The sequence below is a fragment of the Microtus pennsylvanicus genome, chromosome 3 (assembly GCF_037038515.1).
Source record: "Microtus pennsylvanicus isolate mMicPen1 chromosome 3, mMicPen1.hap1, whole genome shotgun sequence".
NCBI lineage: Eukaryota > Metazoa > Chordata > Mammalia > Rodentia > Cricetidae > Microtus > Microtus pennsylvanicus.
Genome location: NC_134581.1, coordinates 97,684,656 through 97,712,343, shown reverse-complemented (window position 1 = coordinate 97,712,343; position 27,688 = coordinate 97,684,656). Strand labels below are relative to the sequence as shown.

At 43.5% G+C, this 27,688-nt stretch overlaps 1 protein-coding gene across 5 annotated transcripts in view; it reads left to right on the top strand.

The window, feature by feature from the left end:
- Positions 1-6,978: 6,978 nt before the first annotated feature.
- Positions 6,979-27,688, top strand: part of Matcap2 (microtubule associated tyrosine carboxypeptidase 2) — a 36,471-nt gene continuing 15,761 nt past the window's right edge. Inside the window, exons 1-2 of one of the 5 annotated variants that reach the window (XM_075966520.1) lie at positions 6,979-7,277; positions 18,938-19,635. In XM_075966520.1, coding sequence (XP_075822635.1) covers positions 7,253-7,277; positions 18,938-19,635 — 723 coding nt within the window. In that variant the 5' untranslated portion in view covers positions 6,979-7,252. The remainder of the gene's footprint in view (positions 7,278-18,937; positions 19,636-27,688) is intronic. The other 4 variants (XM_075966524.1, XM_075966521.1, XM_075966522.1 and 1 more) reach the window with 4 other exon arrangements.

Here is a 27,688-nt window from a genome sequence, read left to right as displayed (position 1 = left end):
CCTATTCTGTAATCTTTGAAAGACATGAAGAATGTCTATCTAAAATATATCTCTATATATCTAGAAAATCTAACTAACATGACTACAAGCTTTACTATTATCGATGATTATCCATTAACAACCTATATTTCTTAATTATACAGTACATATTTAAATGAACTACACAATCACAATACCTTAATCAAGATCAAGAAATACATATACATATAACAAAATTGACCTTAAAATCCATACCAATGCAAATTATTCATACCTATATCATTTCCCCCTTTAAATGTAAAAGAACATTTATAAACAATATTTTGGGAACATGGGCGCAGTTTTTTCTCTCCAAACCGCTTCCTGCTGAATGGGGGCGTCGTTAATGAGGTCTTTCATGGTATAACCTGTGTGCTAGTTTCATCTCAATTGGCAGTTGAGCGAAGCAATTTTCTGAAGATGTTCACAACAACCCTTCAGGAGGGCGTGGTCCATCATACCAAATCAGGATAGATGCAATCCACAGGGTCTGGTCCTCTGTGAAAACAAAAGAAGACCCTCTCCAAAGCATCATATCCTTAGATCCAAATTCTGAAATCATACCCTCATGATATCTGTTCTGGTTCCACTTGGCAGCCCATATAATGAAATGTCTCTCTGTACTTAGCTCCTTCACAGTCAAAAATTTTAAAGAAAACACAATGTACATAATCCAGACTCTCTGTGAATTTTCCATTTTTACGTGGCTTATTTTTCTTTATTTCTTTTAATCTCTTAACTATCTGTACTCTGTCTCTTTAAAGACTTTACCTTTTTTTTTAAACCATTAACTTTATTCTCTATATTCTTTTTCTTCTCTCTCCCAAGCCTACGTACATTCATCCAACAGTGTGACTCATTTAGTGGTCTGAATCTGTCCTATTGTGAATCTGCAATTTTTTTACTATCCAGGAGCACTTTTGATTTGCGCCTTTAAATCACTAGGCGCTTAAGAATCTAAACTGTGACATTCCTAGGTTAACTTTTTGCTTTTTGAGCGTATATCTTTGACCTGGAATAACTCTGTAGACCAGGCTGTCTTTGAACTCTCAGAGATCCGCCTGTCTCTGCCTCCCAGGCATTGGGATTAAAGGTGTTTGCTACTACACCTTGAACTCACAGAGATCTGTTTGTCTGTCTCTGCCTTTTAGGCACTGGGATTAAAGGCGTGTGCTACCACACCTTGAAGTCACAGAGGTCAATTTCCCTCTGCCTTCCAAGTGTTGAGATTAAATGTGTGTACTACCACACACAACAACTCTCTTGCTTTTTTTGTTTTATTTTTTACTTTAAGAACTTCAACTTTTAGTCTGCATATATTTTTAACACGCTGTAAATCATTTAAAAATTTTCTTTGTCTTTGACGCTCTCTTTACTGTATCTCTCTCTGTTTTCCTGACCACACGAGTATTTAATTTACCAAGCAATCTCAGTAGGACTAAAGGCGTGGCTTTGACGGATGGATCCAGCCCATTCCTTAGCTTTCCAGCCTCATGGCTGAGGTACTGGCTGTAGCCATGTTCAGTGCCACAAGTCTACAGTGTTTCAATGTCCTTGCCATCAAACAAGCTGCAACAGACAACACTCAAGTCCTCTCTCTGTTGCCGGCCCTCCTGCCTCCAACAGTCAGAGTTTGCCCTTGCAAGATGGCCCAGAAAGCCGGCATTTTTAAACGGCGCAGCTTTTTTCCTGCTATGGCTGAAAACCGAAAAGCATGCATTAAGCTTTTCATCAACACTGTTTAAGTGTTTTGTGGCAGGACCTCTTAATGAGTTGCAGGGATTTGCAGCTAAAGCTGAGTCAGGAAGCCTCTCTTAGATGAGGCACTTGCTTGCCTCTGGCAAGCAGAGCAGACCCGAGAAATTGTCGCTACCAAGAAAACATGCACAATGAAAGCTGTCATTTTGTTCTAGAATTACTTCCCAAGCTGTCTCGGGCTTTACGTGGAAGCAGTTGTCCACGTGGGCGCCATTTGTAGTAATAAGGGTGGCGGGGCTGCGTCCCCAGCACCCCAGCCGCCGGCTCGGCTAGTTTATGCCCCGAAATAACAACACACAAACTGTATTCATTTAATCACTGCTTGGCCCTTTAGCTCTCACCCTTACAGGCTAATTCTGATATCCTGATCAACCCATCTCTAATAATCTGTGAGCACCGGTCTTACCGGGAAAGATTCAGCATGTCTAACCTGGCGGCTTGCTTCATCACGTGTGTCTGCCCGGGAGCGGGGCATTTTGTTGAAAGACCCTCAGAGAGGACCTTTCCTCTCTGATGAAGACCCCAGAACCAAGACACTCCGAGACCAGGCCACAGGATGCAATTAGCAAGAGGTTTATTGAGTAAACACAGGTACCTGCGGGCAGCAAGTCTTTCGGAGGACTTGCACGCCTGCAGACTGGGGGGAGGTCTTTTTATAGGGAAGAGCAAAAAGCAAGTTTACAGAAGCAAAAGCGTGGTTATCGGTTGACCAGAATGAGACGGGGGCATGAATGGTTTCCTCTCTCAGCATGGATGTTTGGCAATAGTCATCCTGTTTCTATCTTATAGCTAACCTGCTTTGTTGATATCCTATCTTATTGACATCTTGCCTTGCAGTCTTCCTATCTCTATCTCCTGCTCTCTCAGGCACATGGGATGTTCTTACAGGAGCAGGCTGGCTGCTGATCCGGAGAGTTTTTTTTTTTTTTAAATCAAACAGGACGTTCCCCCGGGAGCATGCTAGCTGCGGGTTTTGAGGAGGGAGTCTGTAGGGTCTTTCAGTGTCTCTCTATGAGGCGTCTGCTCTGGAGAGGAGAGCTGTGGAATCTGAGCTCACTTCCTCTTCCTCCCAGCGTTCTGTTCTGTTTACTCCACCTACCTATTCTCTAACCAATAAAATGGGCCAAGGCAGTTCCTTTATTAGCCAATGACCTTCCTCTATCACTACCCTTCTAGTTGACAACATGAACCCTAGAGAGCAGGGCCTTAAAAATGAGAGTGGTCTAAAGTCTCATGCAGTAGCAGCTTTACTGAGAGCACCCGACAGTTTACACTCTGAGGGTTACGAGACATCATGTGTGTAAGGCGTTGAGTCACAAGGACGTGTTTCCACAGAGGCAAATGAGTGACAGCAGCTGAAGTGAACTCACGCCTGTGTGCTGCACCTGGGCAGAGAGTGAGACCATGCCAGGGACAGCTGTGTTGTGACGAAACTGAGGTCTCAAGACTCTTGTCTTGTATATACTGTTAAGGGCAACAGGCTGCACAATGGGTATAGGACTGTTTGCTGTCCACAAGTTTTCCTTTATGGGAAATAGCCCTGAAAGCTACAGTTACTTTAGAAACTAGAAATTTGAAGGGTAAGGTGCTCATAGAAGACTTGAAAAACAAGTTTCTGAATACAGCCCTGTACTGCCACTCTCACTGTTTAGGCAAATACTTGACCTAAAATGCAGGCGCATCTGGAGACCCATCTGATCCCATTGTTTCTTGAGTTCAGCACTGACAAGCATACACTCTGCTGCTCACTTTCCAGTTCACAGACGTTTATTGTCTGCTAGGTACCAGGCACTCTTCTTCATCTGTTTCCCTTTTAATTTTTTTTATTTTTATGTCATATGTAAGGGTTTTTTTTTGCCTGTATATGTTTGTGCACTACATGCTTGTTGTGCCTGAGAAGTCATAACTGGATCCCCCAACACCAGAGTTCTAGATGGTTGCTAGCTGGCATATAGGTCCTCCTCAAGAGCAACAAGCGATCTTAACCGCTGAGCTGTCTCTCCAGCTCCCCACTCCCTAGGTACTGTTCTTGATGAGAGGGCAGAAGTGAACAAGCAGAGGTCAGTTTATGTGTAAGGCCCTAGTTTTAACCTCTATAGCCCTAAAGAAACACAACATTGTGTGTCCTGTGAATGGTACGGACAGTAGGAAAAATTCCAGAAAACCATAGGAAAAAAACAATGCCAAATAAGTGCTAAGGGGAAATTACGTGCAGAGAAGGGCTATGCAGTATGGAGAAGAGGAATTTTAAGGAGTGCGGCTGGAAAAGCCTTAGAGAAGAGTGATATTTGGATCAAGACAGGACTGAAGACGGGGAGGTGCATTCCAAGCAGGAGAATTGATCACAAATGACAAAGACCTTGTGGTGAAGCAGTGTCTGTCATTGAGAAGCATCAAGGTTGCCACTGGGTCTCTAGGAGGAGACTGAGGGCACAGTAGGAGATGACATCAAAAAGATGACCAGAGCTAGGTCATAAAGGACTTCACAGGGGAGGTGAGAGAGTGACTCGATCTGACTTCAGTAGGACCTTTCCGTCCACAGGCTTTGAAAACTTGAGTCAGGGTGAGACTGCAAGGATCATCTAGGACTCTGCTTTGGAAACAGGGTTGAGACTCCAGATGGAGTCATGTAACTGAATGTGGGGGCTTTGAAAACTTTTGTCAGCAGTGAAAGGTTTCTGGACATGTAATGATCGAATATTGACTTCCAATTAGTGTACTGAATGCAGAGCTCTTCTGGTAGCACTCTCCTGCATGACATGAAGTGAGTTGCTGCAGCCTTGGCTTTGAACACAAGACGTACTTTACATTGCGGGCTGTCACCCATCAACACGGATGAATGCCACCTAAAACTCCTCAGCTTGGATTCCAGACGACTGGATGTTAAGAGTCACAGTGTTTTTATTGTGTAGATAAGGTTTTCTGCTCTTATGGAAGCACAATGTAATGATGTAATTATGGAAGCAAAGAATTTTAATATTTTTCCACCATCACTCTTCAGCATGTAAGTACCTAGTATATGTGTGGATTGTATTGTGTTAGAATGTTTGAAGGGCTGGAGAGATGGTCCAGTAGTTAAGAGCGTTTGCTGCTCTTGCAGAGGACCTGGGTTTAGTTCCTAGAGCCCATGTGGTGGCTCAGAACCATTCATAAGGCCAGTTTCAGGGAATTTGATGCCCTCTTCTAGCCTCTGTGGGCACTTGGTATGCATGTAGCACACACTTGAAGAAAAACATTCAGACACACAAAATAATTTTTTAAAGTCCACATTAAGGACCTTTTAAAAGTGTTAAGAATAGTGTTGTTTTAGCCATGTGTAGTGGTACACTGGTACACTCTTATAATCCCAGCACTTGAGTGCCTGAACAAAGAGGAGGGTCAGGGATTCAAAGTTACCCTCAACTGTGTAGTGAGTGCTTGGTCAACCTGGGCTACATGAAGCCTTGTGTCACCACTACCACAATCCCTGAAGGAAAAAATTGGCTTTTTGAGTTGCTGAGGTGTTTTTGTTTTGTTTTTGATTTTTTTGAGACAGGGTTTCTCTGTAGCTTTGGAGCCTATCCTGGAACTCACTCTGTAGATCAGGCTGGCCTCAAACTCAGAGATCCACCTGCCTCTTCCTCCCAAGTGTTGGGATTAAAGGCGTGCACCACCACCGCCTGGCTTATTTTATTTTTTAATTGAAATGAATTTAGTTTTGGGATTAGGACAGAATTTATGACATTCTGAAATATCCTTAAACATACATATGCAATTTTGTACTATGTGCTTATTTAAATGGTGCTCTCTTCTTGATATTTATAAAAAAAAATCACCTCTGAAAAATGTGGAAGATGAAGGCTGGTGAGATGCTCAGCAGGTAAAGGGTCTACCACCAAGCCTGACTAAGCTTGAGTATTAGAACCTATTTAGTGGAAGGAGAGAAATGATTCCTGCAAGCTGTCTTCTGACCTCCACACATGCCATTGCACACAGGGCTTACACACACACACACACACACACACACAGAGAGAGAGAGAGAGAGAGAGAGAGAGAGAGAGAGAGAGAGAGAAAGCAGTATTGAAGATGCTCTGTCCTACATTCTTAAATATTCAGCTGAGATTAATTCTTTATGTAAAAATGAACCAGCACATCCATATCAGTGTGAAAAATTGCTTTCATATTTTAAAAATGGTGAAATTCTATGTATAGAAATAATTGGTTTAAAATAAATTTATGATTTAATTATTCCTTATTAACCTTTTCCTCTGAAAATCCCTTTATGCAACCCTAATGTATAGATAAATAAATTAGGTACACAAATCAAATCTTTGTAACCCAGGCTGGCCTCAAGCTCACAGAGGAACACATCTTGATCCTCCTGCCCCCACTTCCCTATCACAGCTTAGCTCTCAGGCCAGGTTTGTGCACACCAGGAACCCAAGGCAGGGCTTTGTGAATGCCAGGCAAGCCCTCCCCCAGCTGAGCTACATCCCCAGTATGCTTCCTTTTTCAATTTATTTTTTAAAAAATTGTGTGTATATGTGTCATGAGTGTTTGTGGACTGTGTGAGCACAGGTCCCTGGGGAAAACAGTCGGGGGGGGGGGGGGGGGATAGATCCCCTGGCACTGGAGTTACAGGTAGTTGTGATCTGCCATGTGGGTGCTGGGAAACAAACCCAGATCCTCTGCAAGAGCAGCAAGTGCTCTTAACTGCTGAGCCATCTCTCTGTCACCTCTTTTTTCAATTAAAAAATATTGTTTGTTTGTTTATTCTTTTTTTGAGACAGAGTCTTGTATAGTCCAGGGCGTTCTCAAAATTCACTGTCTAACAAGGACGATCTTGAATCTCTGATTCTCTTTGTCACACCTCCCAAATGTTGGGATTACAGTAGGCGTGTGCCACCACACCTGGCCATCCACTTTTTAAAAAATTGGTTCAATCTAAAATCGACTTGTTTCATATCATGTAAATTAGCTGAAGGTTCAGGGAACTACATTTGCACTGTTCAGCTAAAACTGAGAATCATCACACCATTCCTATTTCACGCGGCTATCGGAAAATTAAGGCCCCTTGAGTCTCACAGACTTTCCCTGTCAAATTCAAAACCAAGTGTGCCTCCGCCTAGACACCTAAACTGTGGTGGACCAGCCCCTCGGAGCTGGTCCGCGCTGTGCACACTGGGAGTTGTAGTTCGCCTCTCTCCCCGCGAGCAGGATCTCGGTCACAGGAGCGCCTCCAGCGGCGAGCACGTTTGGTGGCTCCGAGTGTGCACAGAAGGCAGAAGCGTCTCCTAGCAACGGGAGAGCAGCTACGTCATGGTGGCGGGTTCTCAGCGCTGAGGCCAGGTGGAACCATCAGTGCAACTTCCAGCAGCTGTATCCGACGTCCTTCTCCGCCTTGCGCTGTCGTTCCTGCCCCGGCTGGTCCCGAGCTATCTCCCGGGAGTCTTCCCCGCAGCGGCCCGCCGGCCTCGGCCTTGGCCGCGGTGGGACGATGCTGGAGTCTATTCGCGTGACGGGTGAGTGCAGACAGGGCCCTCCAGGGTGGCGCGGCTGCAGCGGGTGGAGACCTTTGGGGTCTGGACTCGGAGAACCAGGACTCAGCAGTCGCGCATGTAAGCGGCGCGGCACCCCGATGCCTGCAGAATGAAGGGAACACTCCCTTTCCTGTTGTCAGTTAACTAGCCACAGGCACGAGCTGTGCAATCTAAGAGTGTAGTCTAGAGTACAGCCTATTTCGGAGCATTTAGGTGTGTAGTGAGGTGTTATATTTTCTAGAATGTTAAAAAAAAGTCAGCTAAGGAAACATCTCCACATTTCAGTTTACGTTGTGTATGCTTTGTATGCTTTTACTCTTAAACAGCTTGAATTGATGTTATTAACAAGAATGGGTGTTTAGATTCAAGGCTGGAAAGTTGACTTGTCTTTCACTTTTAAGTTACTTTGCATATTAGCAATATTTAAATCTTTAATAATATACAGTTCCTGGGCCATTTCCCCTGAGTTTGATTCTGCATGAAAACATTTCTCTGAATGTTTGGTACCTGAGATAGGTACCAAAATATGAGAGTTAAGGAAAATAACTATTTCCCAAACTAGAGTCAAAAATAAGTCTAGAACTTTTAGCTTCAGGGTATTGGAGTATCCAGTAGGCCAGTTTTCTGAGTTAGATGATTTGAGGCAGGGACTGTCTATGTTACCCAGACTGGCTTTGAATTTATAATCCTTCTGCTCCAGTCTCCCAAGGGCTGAGATTATGGACATCACTGGCTGTTTTTTTTTTTAAGTTAGCATGCAAAGTAATAGGTTTCATAATGGTGCTTTGAAACTCAGGTATGTATGTTGCAGCAGTGTTTTTAAAATGGAAAAACTAAGTTATTTTTCATTGAAAATATATCTAATCTTAATTTTCTATGCTATGTGCAGAAGTGATTTTTGTGCAGTCCTGATAACCTACAGTTTACCCTGTTGTTAGGTTGACAGGAAACTTACAGTTATAAAAGCCAAGATCTTAGAGGCCACCTAAATTGGCAGTAGGCTTTTGAAATTGTGATTTGATGTAGATATTACTCTTTCATCTTAGAATAGGGCATCAGAGATAGACGCAGGCCAGTTTCCACAAGTTTGAAGTCAGCCCCGCCTATAATAACAAGTTCCAGGCCAGCCAGTGATACCCTGTCTCCAAAAACAAACAAAAAAACCAAAACAACACAATGTCCAAAGCTGCTTGAAAACAGCAATTCTGGCAGAAGGGGACAATGTAAGCAAGTTTCAGTGCCTGAGTGCATGAGGATGTCATAGTAGGTCTGATAGCCTGCTTTCCTACCGTGAACTAGGTTTACAGCAAGATACAACAGAAAGAAGTACATAGTTTTATATACTAAAAAAAATAATTTAAAATACCAGTCCTTTTTTTTTTTTGTTCTTTGTTCTTTTTTTTTTTCGAGACAGGGTTTCTCTGTGGTTTTGGAGCCTGTCCTGGAACTAGCTCTTGTAGACCAGGCTGGTCTCGAACTCACAGAGATCCGCCTGCCTCTGCCTCCCGAGTGCTGGGATTAAAGGCGTGCGCCACCACTGCCTGGCATACCAGTCCTTTTTATGATATAGAGCAAGACTTCTCAACTTCAGCACTCTAATACTGGAGAAGTTAATTCTTTATTGTGAGTGACTGTTTTCTCACTCAGAGAGAATTGTGACAACTAAAAATGCCCTGTGGGCGGCAAAATATGCCTCTCCCTGTCATCTAGTTAAAAACATTGCCTTGAGGGAAATAGATTCTGTCATCCACGTGAGTCACTGAGTTTAGAAATTGCACTGATTAAAATAATTTCTCCCAAACCTAAAGTCATTATAGTGAGAATATGATTAAAATATTAGTATAATATATGATTAATATAGTATATGATTTAAGGATAATGTTAGAAAGTAGATATTTTGATAGTCTGCAATACAGAGAAGATTGCCTGCGTATGTAGAGTCAGCTTGAGGATGGATTGATTTTTAAACAGAAGACCCACTTTTGTTGGATCAGTTCTTTCCCCATAATTCAGTGGAGTACAAGCACTGCTCCAAGTTGGTCTTGCATATACTGATGTAGATAATTTGGTAGAGAAACACTATCCACTAGAAGACTTTAGTCTCTAGAATTTTTAAACATTCACTTCTGTTACAGAGGGGTTTCATTATCATCATCATCATTATTTTAGACAGACTCTACTGTAGTCTAGCTTTTTTTACTGAAATGTCAATCAATCAATGAATGGGACAACCAAACCATAAAACACACCCTGGACTATCCTGACCTTCCCTTACTCTGCACGTCTCAGGTGATCATTCTTCCCACTAGTAGAACAACTTGATTGTGATAAGAGTATTGATGAAATGCATTCCTTTTTTTTTTAAGCTTCGCAGTAGCCTGGTGGCATAGGCCTGTAATCCCAGCTACTTGGGAAGATGAGGCAGAAAGATGGCGAGTTCAAGGTCTTACTGGGAAATTTATTGAGAACCTATCCTAAAATAAACATAAAGGAGCTGGGGAGCTGGGGATATGGCTCAGCTGAGAGAGTGCTTGCATAGCATGCAAGAAGCCCTGGTTCTACTGCCAAGCACCATGGTAGTACACACTTATGACCCTGGCACTCAGGAGGTAGGAGGATCAGAAGTTCAAACAGAAAAAAAAAGCTATAAATATAAAGTGGAATTTTTCGTTTCAAAACTGAAGTGCAGTTTTTTTTGTGAGGTCATTTTATACGATGCCCACTTTTGACCTAGTCACGATGTGCTATAAGCAAGACATCCCAGTGACACTGCTGACTGGAGGGTAAGATGACCCAAGGCCCTATGGAAGCTACAGAAAAATGTCATTGAGGCAGAAATGTTTCCTTACCTTTTCCCACTCCCCTCTCCCTCCCCTCTCTCCCTTGCTCCTTTCTCTTTCTCTCCTACTATTTTCTGCGTAGCTCAGAGTGGTTTCTGGCCTTGTCTCCTGAGTACTGCAATTATGGTCAGCAACACCATACCTAGCTCACCTCTTAGAACCTTTTGTTCTTCTTCTGTTTCCTTTTAGGCACACTGCCTCACTTTGTAGCTATGACTGGTACAGGACTCACAGGGATCCTGTCTCCAGGATCTCGTGAGGAACCACACCAGCTGTTTCATTGGCTTATACCTTTCTGCGATAATATTCTTTTCCATTAAGACTCCGACAACCAGACAAATGGTGGGAGGCACCTGAAACCTCAGGATTTGGAAAATCAGGGGTTCGTGGTTATCCTTAGCTACACAGTTAGTTTGAGGCCAGCCTGGGATATGTGAGACTCTGTCTCAGAAGACAAAACAAAACCCACAGTGTCCTGGCATGGTGACTCACACCTGCAACCCCAGTATGTGGAACGGCATTTCAGCACCCCCTCTTTTTTTGCTCTCAGTTTCTGTTTGGAAACAGGCTCTCAGTTTGTAGCCCTGACTGTCCTGGAACTTTCTAGTAGACCAACTAGCCTCAATCAAGAGATCCACCTACTGTAGACTCCAGAGTGCTGGGTTTAAAGGGATTCTCCACAATGCCTGGTTTTCTTTCAGTTTTTAGAGACAGTCTTACTATATAACCCATGGCGGCCTTAAATTTGAGTGTCTCCTGCTTCTGTCTCCCAAGTGCTAGGGTTACAGTTAAGAACCACCATACTTAACATACTTAACGTCTACTTCATAGTTCTGGTTGAGACTGCTTTAGTGTTACCTTATTAATAACAATCCTTAAGCAGTTATTTTTTCTCTTTACACTAGTGTATGTGTGTGTGTGTGCGTGCGCGCACATGCGTGCACGTGCATGTGTAAGGGGTTGGGGAGATGAGCGTGCAGCAGCATATATATGAAGATGACTTGTGGGGATGAGCGTGCAGCAGCGCACATGTGGAGGTGAGCATGATTTTCAAGATTTGGTTCTCTCCTACATTGTAAGTTGTAGATGGAGTTGAGGTTGTCAGATGTGACAAGCACCTTTACCCACTGAGCCATCTCACCAACCCTAATAAGCATCTTCTAATGAGACTGACTTTCTGTTGTTCACAGTGAGAAGTCTGCAAAGCCCGACAGAAGTCCTGATGGTGGTGGTAGTGAAAGAGAGCAGTGACCGTAACTTAGCAACAAAGACATATTTTTTCCCAGCTCTAGGAGAAAACTGCCCACAGCTATGCAGTCCAAGTCAGATCCTTCCCCTACTTCCTCATCTCCCGTGTCCCCTTAATCTCCCCACTCCTGTCATGTCGGTCTCTCAACTCGTCATTTTATTCCCAGACACCCCTTCTCTCGGGATGTTTGGTTAGTAGCTACTTATTCTTCATTTCGAAGAGCACTTTGTAAGGGCATTTCACTGCATACCAGACTCTCCTAGCACCCTGGAGTCACCTCCTTGAAGCAACTGTCACCATTGCAGCCTCATGGTTGTTGTATTGATAACCTTGTCCAGCAACACCGTGAACTCTCCTGTAGTGCAGAACTGCTGACAGCGGGTTTGTTCACTTCCTGCTTCCTCCTGCTTCCTCCTGCTTAGGAAAGGTAGCCTAGGGAGGGAGATACTGAGAAGAAAGAAAGAGGAGAGAATTGTTTGCTTGGACCTTGGTTTCTATTCTTTCTTTGTGCGGGGCAGAGAGAGTGTTGCTTTTAGATAAGTTCTCATTCTAGCCCAGATTGGAACTCACTGTGTAACCTGGGCTGGCCTCCTTTCTTAGCACCCCCTAAGTGCTAGGAATACAAGCATAAGCCCCAGAAGCCTAGACTACTTTTGCTGCTTCTGAACTAAATATAAATGTAACCATGCACTCCCTTGATCCGGCTTCCTTTATCCAGCTTTCTCTGATGTTCCCCAGTGTTGTCACTTGTAACCTCAGTTTAATTTCCATGCAGAATACTCCAGTATTCTGAGAAGTTAATATTGTTGATAGACGTTATTTGAGCTTAAGTGATGAAATATTCAATAACATTAGAGCGTTTATCTTTGGACATTATGAAGTTTTGTTTTGTTTTGTTTTACACTCCTTTTTGCAACTGTGCTTCCTATTTCAACATTAATCCAAGTTGACAGGTTTTATAACTATTAATGAATCCTACGAAATTTTCATTTGGCTGGGAGTATAACTAAGTGGCAGGACCGCTATGTAGCATATTTAGGACCCTAGGTTCAAAACCCAGAACTGTATTCAGAAGCAGATCTCTGAGTTCTAGGCCAGCCTGTTCTACATAAAGAGTTCCAGGCTAGCCAGAGTGACACGGTGAGATCTTGCACAAAGAAAAGGGGTGGGGAGTGGAGAGACAGCTCATCAGTTAAGAGTGCTTTTTGCTTTTAGGGGACCAGCGTTCAGTACCTCTGTGCCCACCACACCAGTCACTCAAGCTCCAAGAGAGGCGACTGTCTCTCTTCTGGCGTCAGAGGGCACCTGTACACAAGGGGCATATATTCGCTCAGACAGACAGAAAGACACGTTAAAAACAAAACAACAAAATGCTGAGCCAAAAACAGGAAGACAGACCCAGAACAGAAAAACAAAAAGTGCCATTTTGTAGGCCAAAGTTGTTTACTCAGTGTTTTTCCACCCGGTGTTGCTTTCCTTGGTCTGTCTTCCAGCAAGGACCTTGTAAAATTCTGCTGAAACCTAACCATTCCCAGTAGGGGAACACTTGTTTATTGAGCAGTGGCCCTTCTCCCCCATACTATTAGATAAGGAACAAGAGCCCCTGATGAGTTTAATGATTAGGCTGATATTACAGAGAGCCATTGAAAGAGCTGGGGATGAAGCCAGGAGTCCAAGTGTCTTTTTCTCGTGTTCTAGATACATCGGAAGCTTCCGTCGTTTGGGGAAATTCAGTATATTTACCGGAGTGCAAATGCTGAGAAGTGATTCTAATGCAGTAATACTGTTGATATTTTAAAATGGCCAACTAGTCTAGCCTGGTTGTAGTAATGGGATGTGTATATATTGTACTGGTGTTGTACTCGACCCTCCCCGTCCTCTCACCCCTCTCTCACACCCATGCTGTTCTCCTTCCAGGGCGTCCTCTGCACTTCATTCTTTGTTGGCCTGTGGAGGGACGCTTACAGGAATATGAGCAATTTACCAGTGACCACTAATGAAAAATTCTCTCCCCCCTCCAGCAGCCAGTGCTGGCTTGATCTTATATAGGTCTTGTGTAGGCAGCCAGAGCTGCTCGGAGTTCATGGGTGCAGCAGCCCTCCTGTGTCCAGAAGACCCTACTTCACAGCAATCCACCCTATTTTCTGTCTCTTACAACCCTTTCACCTTCTTTTCTGCTGTGTTCCCTGAGTCCTGGAAGTAGGGGGGCTGATACAGATGTTGTGTAGGGCTGACCATTCCACAGTCATGTATATGTAATTCTCTGTTAGACAGTGTCTCCTGCAATGAGGGCCAAGAGCTGTCCTGATCTATGGGATAAGGACAAGATTTATTAGGCAGTAAGATGCTATGGCTATTTAGCAAAATAACAGTAGTAGGTTCTTCCCAAGGGCATCCGACCTCCTCAGCCATAGGTTCCTGGCAAGCTCTGCAGTCAGTCCAGGTTTTTAATGAAAGATCTGTGATTGGCTGAAGTGCTCTGGAGGTAGGGGACAACTTTGGGAACTGTTCTGTCTCTTGACCATGTGGGTTCCAGGAATCCAACTCAAGTTGACAGGGTTGATGGCAAATGCCTTTACCCATGGCACATCTTGATGTTCCTTATAATTTTTGTTTGTTCTTTGAAACCCAGATTCTTGCTCTGTAGCTCTGGCTCACTTCTGACTATGACAATACTTCTGCCTCAGCCTCCCAAGTACTAGGATTAGATGTGTGAGCCACTAACAACGTAGGCTCTGTACTGTTTAATACAGCTGAACTAAGGTTAGTGTGACTGGGAAATAAACTGTACACATCTTAGATGAGTTTCCTGCAGGACTGCTATGTGGCCCACTTGGCTGGATGCTGTGAGCTATCCAGCATTTGGCAGGACTGGCCTCACCATACGTTCTGGAAGACTCTAGAACATATGGAAGGAGGCCTCCAGTAGATCATTACCAAGTGAACTGAAATGCCAGCATGCCTGGGGAGAGGAGTTCTGTCAGGCATCCGTCTGTTACTTCCTACTCCTCCATAAAAATTTCTGCAGTTTTGTTTTTGCAAGCAGGATTGTTGTTTTTCATAGAACATCTTTATTCTTTGCAGTTCCACACACGTTAACAATCACATGCACTTGATTATATGCACTTCCAGCTTCTCCCTCCTGCTCCTCCCAGGCAATCCTGAAAGCAGTGGGGCTAAATAAAGACATTTTCATATAGGGCTAAACATAAGGGTAAGAGAGGAACTCAGAAGGAAGCAAAAACACACCTAAGAAAGCATTGGTATGGCTTCTCAAAGCAGAATCAGGGGAAGTAAGACCTCCCCAAGTGTGGGTGTGGACTCCTCAAGGGAGAGGTGAGAGCTTTAGTTTTTTTAATATTTTGGTTTTTTTTTTTTTTTTGGTAACCCAAGCTTGTCTCAAATACTGTGTAGTTTAAGATAACCTTGAACTAGTATCTCCTTTCCAAGTGGGCTGCAACATTGTTACATGGTGCTGGGGCACTGAGTCCAGAGCTTCATCCTTGCTACATCTTCAGGCTCAGGGATTTTTTAAAAATTACTCTGGAGTATAGTAATTCACTGTGTGGTCCTGGCTGGCCTGGAACTCACTATATAGACTAAGCTGGTCTTTAGTTTATAGAGATCTACCTGCTTCTGCTTGGATTAAAGGTGTGTGCCACCATGCCCAGCCTTTTGAAACTAGAAAAAAAATTGTTGATTTGGAGATCTGTAGTACTTTATGCTAAGTAAAATAAATTAATGAGATAACCTGGGTCTTAAGAGTACTTTAAAATTTCTGAATGTAATCTCAGCACTGGGAAACTGAGAATGCTGGCCTGGCCTGCAAATGAGTTCCAGGCAAGTCTGGCTTCCACAGAGTGAGACCCTGTCTCAAAAAATAAAGTAATAGAAATCAGCACAACACTCTGGGAATTCTACAGAGTAATTTTTATTAATTGGTTTTAGTATGGCTTAGCTTACTTTGATCCATGAGGATCAGATGGGAAAAAGAATTTGGTTACCTCCCTTTCCGTTCCAGGGTGCTCTTGATCCTACCCTGCTCCCCGAGTCTTCCAATTCCCATGTTCTCTGTCCTCTCTTTTCCTTTTGTGTCCATCTCATTGCCTTCCGTTGTGACCTCTTATCTCCTGACCTGTGTCCTTTTAGGGAAAGTGACATTGTTCCTAGGCGTTTGGAGCACTGCCTGTGTCCTGGTGCTCTGTAGCTCATCCGCCTTGCCAGCCCAGTTTGATTACCCTGGGAAACTGTTACCAACCAGTCTGTGATGCAAATTATATTTGTCCTTTTACTTTTGGCTGATTGAATCTTTAACACCTTAAATTAACTCCTTTGTCCAGTCTACAGTATGACCCCATAAAACCTGCTACATCTAATTTATGTCTATGAGCCTTTTGTTTGCATGTATGTCTGTGTACCATGTGCATGCCTGGTGCCCTAGGAGAACAGAAGAAGGCATTGGATCCCCTGAACCTGGAGTTACAGACAGTTGTGAGCTTCCATGTGGGTGTTGGGAATCAAGTTCAGGTCCTCTGGGAGACCAGCCAGTGCTCCTAACCACTGAGGCATCCATCCTTTCAGCCCCTCCACCTCTAAACATTTGCATATAGTTACATTTGGCTCTTACAAATCCATACTTTTACATTATCCTTTAGACACTAAAATTAAACTTTTACATTGTCTAAGAAATTTTATTTTGTTTTTGTTGTTTGTTTGAGTCAGGGTCTCACATGACGCAGACTGTCCAAAATGACCAGATCCTCTTGCCTTTACCTCCTTAGTCAGTACTGGGATTATAGACAAGAACTTTTAGTTAAAGGGTTTTTAGATATCTTACATGCCCGGAATGTCTATTGTCTATCTTTGACCTAGCATTGTTTCTTCACTGTAACCCATGAACTTCTACACTGTAAAAACTGACATTTTACCAGCCTTGGTGACACACGTTTATAATCACAGAACTTGGGAAGCCAAGGAAGAGGATCATTGTGAGTTTGAGGTCAGTCTAGGATGCAGAGTGAGTTCTAGGCCACCCTGGGCTACCAAGTGAGACATTGTTCTACTTTGACATGATGTTGGTTTGGGGTATTTCATTGTGTTGGTAACTGTCCTGTGAGGGACGTTTGCCACCATTCCTTGTCTCTGCCCCTAACATTACAGGAGCCTGCCCGCCCCCCCATGAGATAACCATAACACCTCTTTTTTGTTTGTTTTTCCAGATAGGATTTCTCTGTAAAGTCTTGGCCTAGAACTCATTCTGTAGACCAGGTTAGCCTCAAACTCACAAAGATCCACCTGCCTTTTCCCCCTGAGACCTGGGATTAAAGGTGTGTGCCACCACGGCCCAGCCCATAATGCCTCTTTTAACCATGTGCTGTGCTGTTATTAAAAGGCTTCATAGGAATATCCTGTCTTCAGAGTCAGAAGTCAGGTGAAAGACAAGTGGTAGAGCGCTTACCTAGAGTGTGGAGACCTTTGCCTCAGTCCCTAGCACTAGTGGGGAAAGCAGGCTGTGCACAGGAACAATTTCAATATGCATTTATGTAGATGTTTATTAGAGATATATGCCCACTATGCCATCCATTTGTGAAATAAAAAGATGATAGAAATGACATAAATAACTTTTTGAGATAGGGTCTCATGTACCCCAGGTTATCCTAGAGCTCTCTGTGTAGATTGATCTTAGACTCTTGGTCTTCAACTTCTATTTCTGAAATGCTGGAATTCCACATGTGAGCCACCATGCCCAGCTAACAGCTTGAAACTAGTGCACGAGCAGGAGCCTAGATGACTCTTAGCTGTTTAAAGCATTTGGAAGACTTAAAGAGAAAGTCTTCAATTTGCCATTTAAAATACTGGACTTTTGTAATAATGATCATTTTTTTTTCTTTTTTGGCAACAGCATCTCATGTAGCCCAGGCTGGCTCGAAAGTATGCATCTAAGGATAACCTTGAAATTATCATCCTCTTGCTTCTACCTTTTAAATTCAGGAATTACAGGCATGTGCTACCACCACTTCCCCCCAAAATTAATATTGTTGCGGTGGTTTTTTGTGCTGGAGAAATAGCAAACATTCTGTCACCAAGCTACATCCCAGCTCTCAGTTATAAATGGTGACTGATCTTACTAAAACATAGTTAAACACATATCATCAGTTGATTTTTCCCTTTAAAACAGGTGTCGCTGTGGAGCCCTCGCTGACCTGAAATGCATTGTAGGCCAGGCTGTCTCAAACTCACACGTATCCACTGCCTCGGCTTCCCAAGCACTGGGATTAAAGGCCTGTGCCACTGCACCTAGCTGATTATCTCTCGAATCTTAAACAATTTTTTTTCCAGGTAGAAACGTATTGTTGTATAGATGGACTTTTCTTTTTGGGCCACCAGCTCACAAAAAATGACAGAGACTTATTATTAATTATGAAAGCTCAGCCTTAGCTTAGGCTTCTTTCTAACTAGCTCTTTGTTTGTTTTTCGAGACAGGGTTTCTCTGTAGCTTTGGAGCCTATCCTGGAACTAGCTCTTGTAGACCAGGCTGGCCTGGAACTCACAGAGATCCTTCTGCCTCTGCCTCCCAAGTGCTGGGATTAAAGGCGTGCGCCACCACCGCCCGGCTCTAACTAGCTCTTATAACTTAAATTAGCCCATATTTTTTAATCTGTGTTCTCCCATGCGCTCGTTACCTCATCTTTATTATGTCCTTTCCCATTATGCCGCGTCTGGCTCACCCATCTGCTCTTCTCCCTCTCAGCATCTTCTCTGCCCCCAAATCCTGCCTAGCTATTGGCCGTTCAGCTCTTTATTAAACCAATCCAAGGGACACATCTTCACAGCACACAGAAAGATTATTCATGACACTGCTGTGTTTGTATTTTGGGAGTTTTGCTTTTTGGAAGTGGGTGTTTATTTGGTTTGAGTTGTTTGTCTCTGTGTAGCCTGGTTTTCATGGAACTCCAGCAACTGATCTGGAGCTCAGAGGTCCGCCTGCCTCGGCCTGCCAAGTGCTAGGATTAAATGCATGTGCCAACATTCCCAGCTATTGTTTGTTTTTAAGATAAATAAGGTTTTCCTCTGTAACTCTGGGCTGGAACTCACTAGTTAGTCCAGGCTGGCCTCAGACCCCAGATAGTCCTTCTGCTTCAGTCTCCTGAGTTCTGAGATTACAGGTGGGAGGGGCCACAGCCTGCAGTCTGCTTTTACTGGTGGCTATCTTTGTATTTAGTTCCAAATGTCAAGATTGTATTTACCTTGGGAGTGTCTTGGATGGTGCTTTGATATTATAAAATCTATCCTTGTGAAGTTCACAGTAGTGAGGTATTTAGAGTATTCTTATGCATCATTGCATGTGCTTTTAGACTTTGACCACATACATAGCTCAACAATTTGATATATAATTTATGGATCATAATATGACCTTTTAATATTTAGAATAGCATTCCTAAAGATGTTTGCAAGTTATACACAGAACCTTCAGGATACTTTCCATCTAATGAGCAGTTTGCTTCATCTGGCATCTCTATTGTTTCTTTGTTTTGGTTTTGTTTGTATCACAGAAAAGCTTCACTGGCCTGAGCATGAACTTGCTAAGAAGTCTGTTCTAAATGCAGAAGAGGCATTGATCATTGACAGCAAAAGAAGCTTTTCAAGTTTGTCCTCTGGAGTGCTCAAGGACACTTTTACAACTGGAACCAGTAGTTACAATGTTCTACTACAAAGCAAGGAGGAGAGAAAGCACCATTCACAAAAGCAGTTTTCCTCTACCTTCTCCAAAAGACGTAGAAAGCCCAGCAAATCTCCTAGTTCCTCTCATAGCAAAGATTCTCACAGGATGACAGCCCTGGTGCCTGTGACCAGCACCAGTGGTACTTGGTACTGCCTGGACAGGCAGTCTTCTCTTTTTGTCCCTAGTCCAGTACCAAGTCCTGTAAAGTTTACCCGTGGTATCTCTGTTACAGGGAGCGGCCTAGCACTGCCACCTAAACCGAAAAGCAAGGTGAGCCGCCGCAGTGTCACCCCCGTCCCAAAGCCCAAGCAGCAGCCTCAGTTGTGTAGAAGCTTTGAGAAGGGAGACGAGCTTTCTGGGAAGAAGCTCTGTATCCTTACTGCCATAAAGCCCATCAACCTGGAGAAAGAAAAGCTACGGTTCTTCAAGTCGGACTATACTTACAACCCTCAGTTTGAATATGCCAACCCCGCTCTGCCTGGTGTGTTAGCCAAACACAGCAACGCCTCTGACCGATTTCTTAAGCAGGTAAAATGCCACTTCTGTAGTAGTGTATCATGGTTATGTAGTAAAAGCAATTACCTACCATTTTATAAGCAAAAAGAGACACCTTACTATCCTCTGTGATCAACCACCACCAAGGATGGGTAACTATGTGATAAGAAATCTGCAGGTGAGTGTTTTTGCTCGTGTTTTTGGTCCATGAGAACTGTGTTGCACTAATCAAAATATACAAAGACTACACTGTGTTCTCTGACTAAAAGACACTATACTTGGGGAACCACTTCTGATTCTGTGCTTTGATTTGGAAGTTGTGAAATTGTGGTTCATTAGCTAGCCTACAGATGAAGGTTAGGTAGACTTTACTGTTTGTTTTATAGTCAGTTTTTTCTCCTTGGAGTACAGGAGATCAAACCCAGGGTCTTGTACATGCTAAGCAATTGTTCTAACACCACCATCCCTTCACAAAAGTATCAGAGACAGGATCCAGTAACCCAGGTTAACCTCAGATTTGCGGCAGGGCTGAAGTTAGTCTTGAACTCCAGATATTCCTGCTTCCACCTCTCAAGTGCTGGGATTGGGTTGGTGAGAAGGCTCAGCAGGTATTGGTGCCCACCACCAAGTCTTACAACCTCAGGTCAGTCGATTTCGAAGATCCACAAGGTTAGGAGGGAGAGAACTGACTCCTGCAGACTGTCCTGACTTCATGTGTGTGCCACCCTCATGTACAATGTTATTAAAAATAAATAGAATCTAACTCCTGGGATCACAGGAGTGTGTTATCACACATAGCTTATAAAGTGTTCTCAAATTCCTAAAATGATTTCAAATATGCTATGTATTTTCCTTGGTAAAAGAACTCCCTTACTCTTGCCTTTGTATTTTTCAGTGAGCACTCACCCTTCTGTTTGTGGTTCAGACAGGATTTCAGGTGGCCCAGCCTGGCCTAGAGCCCCCCCACATAGGGAGGTGACCTTGACCTTCTCTTAAAAGGTCTGCTTACCTTTTGGGGGGGGTGATTCAAGACAGGGTTTCTCTGTGTAGCTTTGGAGCCTGTCCTGGAACTCACTCTGTGACCAGGCTGGCCTTGAACTCACAGAGATCCTCCTGCCTCTGTTTCTCACAACACAAAAGCAGACAAACAGAAAAGATGGTGACCGAGTGTTGGGATAAAAGGCCTGGGCCACCACCCGACCTGTCTGCTTACTTTTTGTGGTGCTGGGGATCAAACTCTAGACTTCATCTTCTACCAACTGAGCTACATCCCAAACCTACTTTGCTGTTCTTTTTAGTTGACAGTGACTCCTATACCCCCTGTTTTTTGTCAAGAATGTTACTAAATCAACTTTGATTTTTTTTTTTTTTTGGAGACAGGGTTTCTCTGTAGCTTTGGACCCTGTCCTGGAACTAACTCTTGTTGACCAGGCTGGTGTCGAACTCACAGAGATCCGCCTGCCTCTGCCTCCTGAGTGCTGGGATTAAAGGCATGCACCACCACTACCCGGCCATAAATTTAAATTTTATAATTGTAAATATATTATTTATTTATTTTCCCTCAGTGCTGAAAATGCCAACTGAGATTTATGTACCACTATTCTTTAATATGAAGCCCAGTATACAGCATCCCTGTGCATTGTGCAGGAAAGTACCATTTCACATCAAAATGAATTCTCTATCATTTCTTTGGAAGGCAGTTAACACTGGCTGCCCTGAGGCTCTACTGTCATGTTAACCCACTTTCATCTGCAGTAATTAAATGTATTTGAATTACCCCAGGTTTCTAAATAGCACCAGTAATCCTAGCTGGCTTGTACCTTAAATACCACAAGCGGGGAAATGGAATCTATTCCAGTTTTACTTTTTAAGGCACTTTAATCAAGTTGAAAGAAAAATCACAGAATGTAGAAAATGATGATTAAAACCCTCTGCAGGATCTGAGTTATAATACGAAGTCACACATCTCCCCTGCCCGGCCCTGAAAACGAAGAGGCCTCCAGGACTCAGCAGCAGTGTCGTGAGCCTCCTACTCTGGGCATGTCCGAGGCAGTCTCTCTGCTGTTGGAGACACTACGGTCATGAACTGGAGAGCAATCAGCCTACCAGAGTGGGCCAAGGTGGCATGCAGACTCTGACCATTCCCACTGGTCTCCCTGGCAGTGGTCAAGGAGTTCCGGGACTAAGCCACCAGGGTGTCCAGTTTGGGCAGCAGGCTGGACTATGAGCCAGGACAGTTTGGTGAGCTCTGTCTAGATAGGCTAGAAACTGGCGTAGCCTCAGTCTTCCTGCTCTTGGATATATTTAAACTTTCCAGAAACCTAGGGGTGGGTGTGGTGGTTCAGGCTTTTAATCTCAGAGGCAGAGGCAGAAAGAACTGTGTGAGATCCAGGACGTCCAGGACTACGTAGTTCAAAGCTAGCCTGGTTTACACAGTGAATTCCATGACATCCTGGTCTTCGTAGTGAGTTCCAGGACAGCCAGGACTATGTAGAGAGACCAAGAAACCCTGTCTTAAAAAATAGAAGAGAAAAGAAACCAAGTTTTTCAATTACACCTCTCTCCAGATGACACATTTTTCTATTTAGAAGATCACAAATCTTTTACACATACCTCAACATAATAAGGCTTTCTAATAGGTTATTTGGAGATTACTATGTCCCTTGGAAATTTTATATACTACATAGAGGAGAAGTGGTGTCATTTCTTAACCTCATAACAAAAAAATTCTCTTTCACACCAGAGTTGATGCGGCACTGAAGGCTTTGCACATTGACCTTTGGGAGTGGTAGCGCATGCGCTCCAACAGGCTTTACTAGGAAGCTGCTTGTTCCGTTGGAGGTGTGAGGGAATGGTCTGCACTATTATGCTGTTTACAAATACCCTAATAGCCATCACATTCTCATGTCCTCTCACCTTTGTATACACCCAGTCCACCTCCAGCCCTGACCACACAGAACATAGAAGAGGAACGGGCTAGTGGCATTCCCCTCCTATGTCTGACTTTGGACAGGACTCAATGTCTAGGGTCTGTGGATAGGTAGAATGGTTTATCGGTATTTGGGATGTTTCTTCTTATTATAATGCAGTTTATGTTATGGCAAACTTGACTGTTGGCAGAAGTGGTCTCTGCCCTAGTCTCCTCCCTGCTTCCCGCGTGGCTGTCAGGTCTTCCTAAGGTTCAGATCTGGTCATGTCACTTTCCCTACCAGCAACAGTTCAGGCTTCCTAAAATTTTATATTGAAATCAAAAAGCTTTAAAAAAAATACTGTTTTTGTTGGAGTACTCAGATGCCATGGTGCATGTGTGGAGCCAGAGAGCAATTTGTGGGAGTCTGTTTTCTTCTACCATGTCGGCTGTCAGGCACTCTCTCGGCCCCTAAGTCCAAACTGCAAAGCCTTTCACCAGTTAGTGCTATCCCTCAGAGCATCTTGTACAAGTACCTGCCATTGCATTTATCCACTGCTATAGCTGTCAAGTTTCCTTTTGCCTTTTCTCCTAGATAGCACCTCCTTACTAACAGGGTAGGTTACATATTCCAGCCATCACTGGGTTCAGCACAGTTCCCTGCACTGAGCTTCCCCAGACCAGGATTCACTGTCTTTGCTCCCTGTGTGTTTTAACAGTAACCATCCCCTCTGCCTGTAATAGCTTGTTTCCTCTAATGTCCCACATCTACTTGCATTTTCCCATGATTCCACAATACTTTCTTTGTAACACATTCAGAGTATCATTATGTGTGTTTAGATGTCATCTCTGCCAGCCTAATAGCAGGAGATGAACTTAGATTCTGAAATATGAAAGTAATAGTGATTGACACAGGAGTTGGCTTAAGTTTGAATGAATAACAGCTAGACAAATTAATATTTCTTTTTCCTGGTGGGTATAATTTTAGAGAAGGCCCAATTTTAGTGATCCATGGGTCAACTCCAGCCTACATACTGTTTGTATATTGGTTACAGCATAGAGATTTTTTAAAGTGCTCTTACGTTGTCTTTCCTGAGTATGTTATGCAGTACTTTACACAATAGTTACTGCTTACATTGAAGACCTCGTGGTGTGGCCACTACTGTGGGCAGCGCTATGTAAGTTTATTATTACATCCCCTCAAATTTGGCTCTGATGATCTGATTAAGCAATTACAAGTATTTATTTGTCAAATTTGTTGCCAAGAAGAAGTGACCACCATTGGAAAACTCATGTAGGTTTGAAATGTTGCTTTTCGTTCTGAGTTTAGAGAGAGGAGAGAGTTTGTGCATTGCTTCGCACACGTTCTATTCATTGCCAAGGCGCCCTGGCACAGCTGTCACAATAGTGACTTAAGAGTATTGTGACTTTATGTAATCTAACGTTGTCTAAACTCATTTGAGCATGAAATCTTTCAATATGACATTATGTAGATGACTTCCGGGAAATGGTTTAGACAGCATTGATGTAAAGAAAAAGACTTGGTGGCAGTGGAGATGCTCAGTCAGTAAAGTGCTTGGTACTAAAGCATGAACACCTGAGTGTGATCTCCAAGCTCATGTAAAAAGCTCCACTTATAATCACAGATCTCTGCAGCTTGTTGGTCTGCAAACAGGAGGAATGTGTACGTTCCGAAGTCAACAAACCAAAATCATGGTGGATAGCTCCCAAGGAACAATATGCACGCACACACAGGGCTGGAGTTGGAAGGCAGGCCTGCTTGCTATTCCATGAAGCATTACTCTAACCAAGGGACTCGCCATAGCTAAGGGAATGCAGCAGAAATCATGGGAAAAGTATGCTTGATGGCTCACTCATAGGCAGGGTCATACTTCCCTAGCTTTTTTTATATATCCCAGGTCTACCTACCCAGGAAATGGTGCCACCTACAGTGGGCTAGGCCCTCCCACATCAGTTAACAATCATGACATTTCCCCAGACTTGTCACAGGATAATCTAGACTAGGCAGTTTCTCTCTCAGATGGCTCTAGGCTGTGTCAAGTTGGCAGTCATAGCTCACTAAGATAGCCTATGGCTGTAGTTCGGTGCTGGAGCTCTTGCCTAGAGTGCATGAGGCCCCAGGCTCATTACCTAATACAGCCAGAATTTTTTTCAATTAAAGAAATTTTTAGCTGGGCAGTGGTGGCACACGCCTTTAATCCCAGCACTCGGGAGGCAGAAGCAGGCTGATCTCTGTGAGTTTGAGGACAGCCTGGTCTACAAGAGCTAGTTCCAGGACAGCCAGGGCTTTTACACAGAGAAACCCTGTCTCAAAAAAACCAAAAACAAAACCAAAAAAAGTTAGAGGGTAAAATGTTTACCCCGAATTCTAGAATTAAAGACTAGAAGTTGTGACAAATTCAACACTGTCCAGTGGGTTCTGGAAGCAGATTACAAAGCATGCTCACTTCCCATCTCCATTGTGTCCGTACAGCAATTCTGTAAGGTAAGTAGGGCAAGGACTTGGCATCTCCGTGTTGCCAGCAAAGAGGCAAACCTAACTGCCCTCTGGCGGGTTCACATGCCTGTGTACCCGTGCCTCCAGTGTGCAAGGCTTTCACTGACGGGGACTGCACTTGAGAGGAGAAATTGCTTTGTTAGCTCACAACTGTGGAAGTGCCTATGACTACTGATGGTCAGACTTCACGGTTACTAAACTGAAGACAAAATCAGCAAGTAAACTAAAAGCAGATCAGTTAGCAGACACGGAAATTTTTTAGGAAGTTTGTCATCCCCTCAAACACAATGGTGGACATTTTATAGAGAAAAAGATTTCCATTTTGTAGATAAATTACTTAGATGTCTTGTGCTAGTTTTAACCTTACAATGAACTTCAAAATGATTACCACTGGCTGCTATCACTCAGTAGTGACTAGAGGTTCTGGTTTCTCTACATGTTCATCAGCTTTTGTTGTGTTCTTGTTCTGTTTTTGGTTTTTCCTATAGTCAGCCTAGTGGATATGAAGTAGTTTTCTCTTCATTTTTCATATTTTAGAATTCCTGTCTGCCTGCCATCAGTAAGAAATTTGCTTACTTTTAAAAGAATCTAGGCCTTGGAGAGATGGTTCAATGGTTAAGAGCACTGTATCCTCTTCCGTTCCCAGCATCCACATAGTTACCATCTAAAACTCCAGTTCCAGGGGTCTGATGCCTTCTTCTGGCCTTTGCAAGCACAAACACACACGTGATGCACAGATACATCGAGGCAAAACACATTAAAAATATTTTTTAAAAAAACTTAAAAAAGAAGAAAATGTAAATGTTGTCTGGAAAATGTGATAGATTTATTTCTAATTATAAAGTTGAGCTGCCTCTGAGACTTGTTGACTGGTACATTGACTTGTACTGATGCTCTGCATCCCACATCTGTATTGAGAATGTGGACACACAGGAAAATAGAGCCCATTGTGATACATACATTTGCAATCCCAACTTTGGAGACAAAGACAGAAGGGTTAGGAGTTTGAGGCCAGTCTTAGCTACAGAAAACTGTCTCCGAGAGAGGAAAAAAAACAGGAAAACCTGGCCCTCTTCTTCTGTTCAGGCATGTTCTTTACCTTTCGATTCTGGGGGCAGAGATTCCAACATTCAGAATTACTGATGACAGGAAGAAGCAAAATTATTTTTTGAGCATCTAGTAGATATTAAATACTGTGTCCATATAAGCCACATACGATGGACTTCTCTTTTTAAAGACATGGTCTTCTGTAGCTCAGATTGGCTTCAAACTCTCTAACAGAGAATGCCTGTGAAGTTCTGACCTCCCCAGTGCGGGGATTACAGACCCCTGTCTGTCTGTCTGTCTGTCTGTCTGTCTGTTTTTACTTAATGCAGTACTGCATCAGACCTGAGACTCCATGCTTACCAGGCAAGATGTATCTGCAGTCCCAATTGTTGGTGTGAAATATTTAAACAAGCTTTTTGGAAACATCAGTGTAACCCTATATAGTATTGCTGCTATGGTGGTGTCGGACAAGTCAAGATGGGGTGGAGGAAATGGTGTTCTGTTTTGTATCCTCTTGAACACACACCACTATTTGTACTTCTTCTTTGACAAGGGTATCAATATAAGGGACACCTGTGTAGTAAGCAGATGACCACATCCTAAGTGCATGCTTTAAAGAAGACCGTTGGAGGAATAATAAAGGAAAAATTAAATATGGAAAGAAAAACATTTGAAAAGCATAAGCATAAACTACAACCAAAAAATTTAAACTTCTTTTAGGTCTGTCTCTCCAATACAGAGGGGACACTCACTCTCTTCTGCGGTGTTTAAAGCCCAGCTCCCACACTCTTCACTGGAGTATGTAAAATGTCCTTGTTGATCTGGTTTTAATTATTGCTAATTGTGGCGGGCTTCTTGACCGGTGACGGAAGAACGACCACCACACCAGGATTCCACTCAGATCACGCTTTACTGGAGTGCCCTTGATTGATGGGGGCAGGGAACGAGGGGGCAGGAAAACGGGGGACAGGGAGCAAAGGGGCAGGGAGCACAGGGGAGAGGCAGCAGGAAGCGAAGGGAAGCGAAGGGCAGGAAGCGAAGGGGAGGGGGTGCACTTAGGCAGCCGCTTAAATAGGGAATTGGCACACGGGTCGCCCTGTGATTGGCTGCCACCAACAGCTGACACCAGACCGCATCGGGATAGGCTCAAGAATCTACATCCACCGCGCATGCGGGAAGCTGGGAAGCGCAGCTCTCAGTGGAATAGCCAAATATGAAGTTGTTTGTAACAAACAAGACAGGGTGTCTGCGCCATCTTGTCATGGCGATCCTGTCCGGCTCACTACAGCTACTTTGTACTTTTAGTCATCTTAGTTGTCATACAAAGCAATCAGCACACGGGGACTCCTGTGCCTGCTTACAGTTCTGCATATTTCTTGCACTTTACTGTATTTGAATCATCTGGGAACCTTGTTTCAAAAGCAGGGTTTGAAAGCTGGCATGCTGTTTCACACCTTTAGTCCCAGCACTCAAGAGGCAGAGGGAGGCAGAGCTCTGTGAACTGAGATCAGTCTGATCTGTATACGTTGAGTCCCCGTCTCGATACACTACCACCACCAAAACAAAAACAAACAAGCCAAACCCAGGTTCTGATTTAATAGGCTTAAAGATGA